At 39.1% G+C, this 9677-nt stretch overlaps 1 protein-coding gene across 2 annotated transcripts in view; it reads right to left on the bottom strand.

Moving 5' to 3' along the window:
- Positions 1-917: 917 nt before the first annotated feature.
- The window catches only part of LOC136763628 (glutamate receptor ionotropic, kainate 3), a 127841-nt gene continuing 119081 nt past the window's right edge, over positions 918-9677 (bottom strand). The window contains exon 16 of one of the 2 annotated variants that reach the window (XM_066717758.1): positions 918-5460. In XM_066717758.1, the coding sequence (XP_066573855.1) occupies positions 5266-5460 (195 nt within the window). In that variant the 3' untranslated portion in view covers positions 918-5265. The remainder of the gene's footprint in view (positions 5461-9677) is intronic. The other variant, XM_066717757.1, reaches the window with a different exon arrangement.

Genomic DNA, 9677 nt, shown 5'->3' with positions numbered 1-9677 from the left:
AAATGCAAGTGTTCGATCTTTACTCCCCTGAATGTAAATATGTTAATAGCAACTACACTGTATAGAGCAACTCCACATTTTCCAAACACACAAAAGTCACATGTATGCACACAATACGTATTTAAGTATATCAAAATAAAATGCTAATGAAGTGCTAATGAAAATTCAGCCAGTAATCCCACACACACACACACACACACACACACACACACACACACACGCACGCACTGTGTACTGTGATCTGTGTATTGATGGGGACCTGCAGATGGGTTTGTTAGTTTTGTTCAGGAACGGTTTAATTAAAACAAAACAATGTACAATACCTGTGTGTGTTTCTGTGCTTAGATACAGGTCAATTGAGTACCTGGAAGCAGATCCATCACAATACACACACACATTGTTTCTCATGAATCTGGTGCACTGTATAAAACAATATCCCAGACACAGTTACTAAAAAAGTTTTTTTATTTTTTTATTTAAAACTTTAAAACCATATTACCCATACAGCAAACTGTACAATTGAGTCCTCACAGTGTGTTAAAAAGAAAATAATTCCATAACTTTTTTTTTTTTAAACTTCAATTAGTCTAAGAGTGGTCAGCAAGTAACACGTACAGTTACTAGGAAAAGAAAATTGTTACAAAACATTACAAAAACTATATTTATAGAAATTCTGCATGTCCACAAAGAAACCCTGATTGGCACAAATATATTTATCTTATTGTTGGAGAGTGTTTGAAAACAAATGAGCGCAAAGCAGCTGTAGGTGGAGACTGTAAGAAATACATTTCTTCAACTCAAAGTACGTAAAATTAATGATCCAGGGTTTTATGTAAAAGTTTTTTCTTTTTTTCTCCTTTGTGTGTATATATATATATATATATATATATATATATATATATATATATATATATATATATATATATAGTTACATTTTGTAAAATAATGTTATACACATCTTGCTAAAATACATGACTATGCTTTGTAAACATTCTTACTTTTTAAATGCAGGGGAATCAGAATTGTCATTTAAAAGCAGTAGTAGTTTTATTTTCAAATTAAATTCTTAACATTTGTAAAAATAGTCGTGATTTTGATTGATGTTTCCTTTGAAATGATACTTATAGAGATACTTTATTGGAAACAGAGTGTTTTAAATAACTTTGTGGAATTATTGTAAGTCACTTCAGTGGCAATTCTGTGACACTTTAGGTTTTCCCTCAGCAGTTAAACTGACTGATATGTAGTTCAGTATTTCAGTCTCAGTATCTATATGACTGGTTATCATTTCATTACAGGGCGAATTATAAGCAACACAGATCCCTGTTTATTAAGAATGTGACTGTGAGCCGGAGAAGGTTGTCATTCAGGGATTCAAGTTCATTATCTCATTTGTTAAGGAAAGGAAACTCCTTTCTCTTTACTAATATTCTTATCTCCCATTTGGAGTGTTTAACCATATTATAAATACCTTAGTTGAAGGATAATAATAATAATAATTGTAAATAATAAAACTACTAAATTATTATTTGCTCCAACATGTCTTGATAACAACCTACTCCGCCTAATAAACACAAACGCAGGGAGGTCAAAGAGAGGAACTGAGATTCGTGAACTATATCAGACCAATGTTTTCCAATGCTTACTTTTCAAAAATCATTCTTAGCAAGTTTTAATTGTACAAACATATGACGACCTATCGCGTGAACGCAGTGTACATGACATCATATTGCAAAAAGGCTGAATCGTGTCCTTTTGAAGCTGTACAAATGCACAGATGACTTGGTGTCAGGGTCGAATGCCAAAACAGAAGTTATAAAAATGATATTAAGGATCAGATTAAAATAAAAAAGCATTATAAAATAAAATATCAATGTGTTATATAGTATGAGGGCATTTTTAATTACATTAGACTTCGATAACATTTATACAATGGTGATTCTTCTGTTTCCAAACCGACAATCAGACGCATGACTTTAAAGTACAGTAAATGTACAGTAACTATATAGATTATGAAAAATAATTTCTGAAGCTGTCTTTAACCTAAACCTCACAGAGGTGCGCTGCCTTCAGTGCGTCCCGCTCAAATAGACAGCTTTATTCGTGACTTTTTAGCATCTAAAACTCAGAAGCTAAAAATGCTCCTCAGGCTTCGTCAGTACTTGGCTTTTCCAGACCGACCTTCACCAAGGCCATGGTTCTGATGAGTCTTGAAACATGAAAACACCGTCGACTGAAGTCTCTTCACCGGGTCTGAAAGCCCGATGGGTCATGCGTAAGATTTCTACAAAGCGGTACAGTAACTGTACGACACACAAAAGGTCAACACCTTCCCCCGTTCAAAACACAAGGTTGAATGCAACAATCAATGCAACGCAGGAGTCTTGGTACCAGCCCACGCATGTGTGTGTGTGTGTCTTGGGTTGAGGCGGGCTCTGCTGTGCGTCACGCATTACAACATCCCTAGACATGGACGTTTAGTTTTGGCCACAGCAGTTCGAAGGCAGAATGACAAACTAATTAGACCGACGAAGAAAAGGAAACAGAGGGCGACTGCCAAACAGAAACACATAAAACCAAACAAACACAACACAATCATAACGAGATGCTCTCACGGCCGTCCAAGTGAGCTGCTCTGATTAGTCACTGTTACTGATTGGCGGCAACGTATTGAGATTGTTATCAATCTGCCAAATTAATTATCTCGGCAGTTCTGTGGAATAGTTCTGACTCCAAACTGACACGGATTGAAGGCAGATCAACAATAAACACACGGAGAGAGAAAGATGTATGGAGCGTTACGGCACTGATCGCCCAAAGCCTTGTAAGAAAAATAGACATAATCAAAACAAATGTTGACATAATGTTATGATATAGAACCCAATGCACAGAAGAGCCAGTTGTGTAATTAATTCCCCGGCAGCAGGAACTAATTGGAATGTTATAGGAGATGCATTTAGGCTATTAAACAGTTATAACATCAAAGGGAATCCCTGTTTACAGCTCTTTAATGTTGTGTTGGATTATAAATGGTCTTAACCTTGTTCTCAGAGTGATGTTGTAAACCTGTCACCGGGGGAAGCAAAGCTGGTATAATTTAACCAGCATAATACAGCAATGTATTTAATCTTAAAGACAGTAAATAAATAAAACAAAAGATTGCAGTGAGATAAGAATAAATCAGATGGAATAAAGTGTTTTTTTTCAATGAAGGAAATAATCAAAACTGTAATAATAATAATAATAATAATAATAATAATAATAATAATAATAATAATAATAATAATAATAATTACAACAAAATGTGTAAGTGTTTTAAAAGCTCAGCCACATGAGAAGTTCTGTCTGTTTGTAAACTCATTGTGTAGTAGCACACACACACTATCCAAAAAGACCTGGATGGAAAATATTGTGAACAAAAAGATAAAAAAAACTAAACAATATGTGGTTCAGTTCAATCTCTCAAACCTTCCCATTGACACAAACACAAATATCCGAGCTGCTTCAAGGTTTTAAAGAAAATGAGTCTATCTTAAAATATACTAGTTGTCAAAATTGGAAGTCTAGCCCAATGTCTTCCTCATTCGTCCTTCAGGACTGGGAATAATGTCCCCATGATTTCAAACAAAAACATCAATTGCATCCTTATCGCACAATCTGTCTTCCAGGGGACACAACGAAATGCAAAATAAACTCAAATCAAACTCCGTTATAATGGGAGTGTCATATGATAGCTATAATAATATGTGGGGTCGATCTTGCTTCAAAATCAAATAAAAAATCATGACATAAAAACAGCCTGTGGAATAATCATACTCCGGATTAAGATACATGATTATTTAATCACGGAGCATATTATGAATAATGTAAAACAATCATATACCTAATATAAAGCCTTTCCCCCAACTGAGCATTAGATGAAACCACTTTATTAACGATATTAAGCCATATATGAATTCTTAATGTATTCTTTTGATGAATCAAATATAAGATAAAACTCCACTGCAGATGTCTTAAAAAGTAATGGCCGTGGTGATTAAAATTCACACGGAACAAAACTAGGATTTTAATCATTTTTGACAACCAGTATATAACAGTTGGAGCCAAAAAACGTCCGATATTTGTGTACTTATTAACACAACGTTGATTCAATTCAAACTAATTCTAACTAGCAGACAGATCTTTGGTAATCGTCAAGTCAACTGGTCACCCTATCTACTCAGAATTAAACCTGTATAAAACATGAGAGAATGGTGTTGGTTTTTAACCTTTATTTCTAAAAAATTAAATTAAAAAAATTGACACAATGGATGAAAACATGACTTTATTTTCTAGTTCGGTTTCTGGGCTGGAAAAAAAAACAGATAAAATGATTGCTGCCCACAGATGAGCCTTCGGAATGAGTCGTCGGCCTGAAAGTTGTCGACCCTGTCTGGTTTGTGCGTTCACACCGTCAACGAAGGACAGCCGGAGACCCTCGCGCGCTGTGCCTCCTCTCTCAGGGAATCCAGGAGTTCCTCAGGCTGCAGATAACGAGCTAGTATTTCTGTAGAAAAGAAGTCTGCGTGTCATGGTCCCAGCCATGCTTTTGAATCCTCCGTCCCCCACCCCCCCGCCACAGAGTCTCCTTCTAGAACTGGACACATCGGCCGCCCCGGACCAGGAAGTTGGCACAGCGTTGAGGTAACACGACGGTCGTTGGCGGCTCGAGAAGTCCTGCAGCTCCGAACGGTTCCGTCGAGATCTCGGGTGTGCTATGTGTGACTTCGCTCATTGGGACCCTTAGACTTTTTGTCTGTGGTTCTCTTATTGCCATGCTTTAAGAAGCTTTTTATTTTATTTTTTATAGGTAATCCACATTTTCCGTAATTTGGGGACGTTGTTTTTTCTCCACCGCTCACGTATTATTGGTCGTGGAGCGATGTGTGTTTGTGTAAACATCCGACTCGGAGACTGATTGATTTGGACACTGATATGTTGGCTGATTCGTGTTTCAGATTATTAAATTGTGTTTTCTCTGCTTGTCCTCACGTCTCGTTATTGTTGCTGCTGCCACCCCCTGCCCACCCCCACCCTCCATTTCTATTTCAATATCGTACCACTATGATTAAGGGACAATAATTTGCGCGATCGCTTCTGATCAGGATTGCTTCTGAAACAGCCCCCAGGGTTCATAGTTGTGTTTTTGTTTTGTTTTTTGTTTCCTTGTTTTTTTCCCCCTCCCCCGTTCACGTTTCTGAACATCAATCCCGATTCAAAGTCACTCTACGGAAACACAGGAGTCATTCCGGTGTTGCAGGTCATGCTGTCCTTCCCCGGTAGCCTCCGGTCGTTAAATGTGTGCATGTTGATAACGGCGTCAGTCTTCACCATGACGGGGGGCTGGGTCTTGTGTTTGACACGCCGCTCACAGGTGAAGGACAGTCGGATCTCATCGGCCATGGCGCTGCAGAAGGACCTCTGGGAACAGAAGATAAACAAAACACAAAACATAACATTTTAAATAGTTGCGATCAGAACCATTGTGCAATCGGAAGAGACACTCTTATATAATACTCTCTATAATACTCTTAGAATGTACAGTGCACTAGTTAGAGCTCATCTGGATACTGTGGACAGTTCTGGGCTCCACACTTCAAGAAAGATATCGCTGCTCTAGAGGCAGTTCAGAGGAGAGCAACCAGACTTATTCCAGGTCTGAAGGGAATGTCCTACTGAGAGACTGAGGAACTGAACCTTTTCACCCTGGAACAGAGGAGACTACGTGGGGACTTGATTCAAGTCTTCAAAATCATGAAAGGCATCGACCACATCAGACCAGAGGAGCTTTTCCAGATCAGCAGGGACACACGGACCCGGGGACACAAATGGAAATTGGGCTTCAAGGCATTCAAGACAGAAAACAGGAGACACTTCTTCACACAGAGAGGCGTCACAATCTGAACAAACTCCCCAGCGATGTGGCTGAAGAGACAATTTGGGAACATTCAAAAACAGACTGGATAGGATCCTTGATCACTCAGTTATTAATGGACACCAAACGAGCACGATGGGGTGAATGGCCTCCTCTCGATTGGACACTTTCTGATGTTCTTATTTTGACATTTTAATCATAGAGATCATTATATCCTTTCAAAAAGTTTCACAGTGATTATGTTATTACACCTGTATTTACAAGTCATTACTGTAATGGAAATTTGTTCACATTTTCTAATACCATAATCTTCTTGTGATGTATAGATGCATCTTTCTGTTGATGTTGTTACTTTTGTAAGTGTGTGTGTGTGTACAGAACAGTTAATGTTAATGTTTGGATAAAGGAAACTGAAAAAAAAAAAATAATAAAAAAAAAAAAAATAATAATAATAATAATAATAATAGCTTGGTGTGAGAGAGATGGGAAGGAGGAAACACGTTCCTTCACCCCTCCTGCCTCATCGAAGACTGTCCAGACCTGGGACAGGTTAGTGACTGTTCAACAGACACATGAGGACTGCAGGCTGTGTCTGCCATCGTGCTGCTTTGTGTTTTATCCTGCAGTGCTGAACATCTACAAAGACTCTGGTAAAGATGAAAGCGTAGCTGAGGAGTGGAGGCTCTGACTGTGGCATCAGCTCAGACACATAACGGATGAATCCGACATTTTATGCTCCAATTCTTAATTAAGTCAATTAGACAAAAGAATGTTTGGGTTTGATAACCAAATAATATGTGGGATGATGTGTTTTTTATGTGTTTAAACACTAGAGAAGAAAAATCTCCCAATTATTTGACTGGGAGCCATGTTGTTAAGCATCACAACAGACCCTACAGCCAATTTACACACTTATCTTTCTTTTCAGCTTTGTGTTTTTTTATTCAGCCTCTTACCATTTATATTTTGTTTCAAGAAATTCTCCAAACAGAGCCTTTTCTGAGGCAGTGGGCACAGAAGATGTCTGACGTACCCTGAGATCCCACTCTGTTTGGGTGAAGTGCATGCTGGGTATGCCCCAGACATAATGGACAAAGCATAAGCATGTGGATTACAACCGACTCCAGAAGCTGGATTTAGAATTGAGAAATTGAAAGTGACAAGCTGAGGCAGAACAAACTGTGAGCCCAACGGCCGTCTCTGAGAGTCGGGATGACGTTCCTCTCATAATGTGCTGCATCTGACTTTCTTTTTAAAGATCTGAAAGATGAATGCCATGGTGCAGAGGAACAGCAAGACTGGTGACTATTGTCACCAGAGTACATGACTTATCTCTTAGACACAATAGTCTACAGAGTTCTGCCTTACTGTATTTAGTTGATATACAAGTACAGTGAAGGAAAAAAGTATTTGATCCCCTGCTGATTTTGTACATTTGCCCACTGACAAAGATATGATCAGTCTATAATTTTAATGGTAGGTGTATTTTAACAGTGAGAGACAGAATAACAACAAAATAATCCAGAAAAACGCATTTCAAAAAAGTTATAAATTGATTTGCATGTTAATGAGGGAAATAAGTATTTGATCCCCTATCAATCAGCAAGATTTCTGGCTCCCAGGTGTCTTTTATACAGGTAACGAGCTGAGATTAGGAGCACTCTCTTAAAGGGAGTGCTCCTAATCTCAGCTCGTTACCTGTATAAAAGACACCTGTCCACAGAAGGAATCAATCAATCAGATTCCAAACTCTCCAACATGGCCAAGACCAAAGAGCTGTCCAAGGATGTCAGGGACAAGATTGTAGACCTACACAATGCTGGAATGGGCTACAAGACCATCGCCAAGCAGCTTGGTGAGAAGGTGACAACAGTTGGTGCGATTATTCGCAAATGGAAGAAACACAAAATAACTGTCAGTCTCCCTCGGTCTGGGGCTCCATGCAAAATCTCACCTGGTGGAATTTCAATGATCATGAGAACGGTGAGGAATCAGCCCAGAACTACACTGGAAGATCTTGTTAATGATCTCAAGGCAGCTGGGACCATAGTCACCAAGAAAACAATTGGTAACACACTACGCCGTGAAGGACTGAAATCCTGCAGCGCCCACAAGGTCCCCCTGCTCAAGAAAGCACATGTATAGGCCTGTCTGAAGTTTGCCAACATCTGAATGATTCAGAGGAGAACTGGGTGAAAGTGTTGTGGTCAGATGAGACCAAAATCAAGCTCTTTGGCATCAACTCAACTCGCCGTGTTTGGAGGAGGAGGAATGACCCCAAGAACACCATCCCCACCGTCAAACATGGAGGTGGAAACATTATGCTTTGGGGGTGTTTTTCTGCTAAGGGGACAGGACAACTGCATCGCATCAAAGGGACGATGGACGGGGCCATGTACCGTCAAATCTTGGGTGAGAACCTCCTTCCCTCAGCCAGGGCATTGAAAATGGGTCGTGGATGGGTATTACAGCATGACAATGACCCAAAACACACAGCCAAGGCAACAAAGTAGTGGCTCAAGAAGAAGCACATTAAGGTCCTGGACTGGCCTAGCCAGTCTCCAGACCTTAATCCCATAGAAAATCTGTGGAGGGAGCTGATGGTCAGCCTCGAAACCTCCCTCCTGAGATGTGTGCAAACCTGGTGGCCAGCTACAAGAATCGTCTGACCTCTGTGATTGCCAACAAGGGTTTTGCCACCAAGTACTAAGTCGAAGGGGTCAAATACTTATTTCCCTCATTAACATGCAAATCAATTTATAACTTTTTTGAAATGCGTTTTTCTGGATTTTTTTGTTGTTATTCTGTCTCTCACTGCTAAAATACACCTACCATTAAAATTATAGACTGATCATTTCTTTGTCAGTGGGCAAACGTACAAAATCAGCAGGGGATCAAATACTTTTTTCCCTCACTGTATATAGTTCCCTTAATTATAATATTTGATTTGTAAACAATATAAAGAAAAACCTGAGTAAAGAGCTTATCTAGGTTTCCAGTCAAATAATATATATTCATCACCATCAGCCCATATCGATCCACGGCTGGATGAAGGCTCTCCAAGATGTCTCCTCTCACTTCGATCCACATCTTCTCTTTTCCACGTCACACCTGCAAAGGGTATTATTTCATCTTCCCATCTTTCATGTGTTCGTCTTCTAGATCAGCTTCCTTTGTCCATCTTTGATCTGTTCTTCTTGCAACATGTCCATCTACTGCCATTTAAACATCTTCTCTTTTTTAAAGATGTCACATATTTTAGTTCTCTTCTGGGTAGATTTCCTTTCTACAGTGTGTTGTTTCTTCCAAATGCACTCCATCCCATTTGCACTCTTATTTACATTTGTTCCATGGTATCTCTGTGTTGATTTGTTGTCCAAGGTTGACGTAACTATTGACTTCTTACATTATCCTTTGATCTGCTTCAATATTGTTAGATTTAACAAAGCTGTCGAACTTGACTTTGGTTTAACTCTGGTTCATTTTAAGTCCAGTTTTCTTGCTGGCATCAGAGATGATATGAATATGAAGCTACAGGTAGCTTTTGCAAATATGACAATGTCATCCACAGCCTGTAGGTTGATCGGATAAGCTCTGTTTGACCTGATTCCTGTTTCTTCCCGGTCCAAAGCCTTGAGGACTTCTTCAAGAGTTTGCCATAAAGAGTTCTGGAGAGAGTGTGGCTCCATGACATACTCCTGTGCAGATCTTGTTCTTGACTGAATTATTGTAGTTACAGTCTCAAATTAGTTAGAGAGTGTAT

The sequence above is a fragment of the Amia ocellicauda genome, chromosome 11, assembly GCF_036373705.1.
Source record: "Amia ocellicauda isolate fAmiCal2 chromosome 11, fAmiCal2.hap1, whole genome shotgun sequence".
NCBI lineage: Eukaryota > Metazoa > Chordata > Actinopteri > Amiiformes > Amiidae > Amia > Amia ocellicauda.
This window is presented reverse-complemented; position numbering and strand designations above follow the sequence as displayed.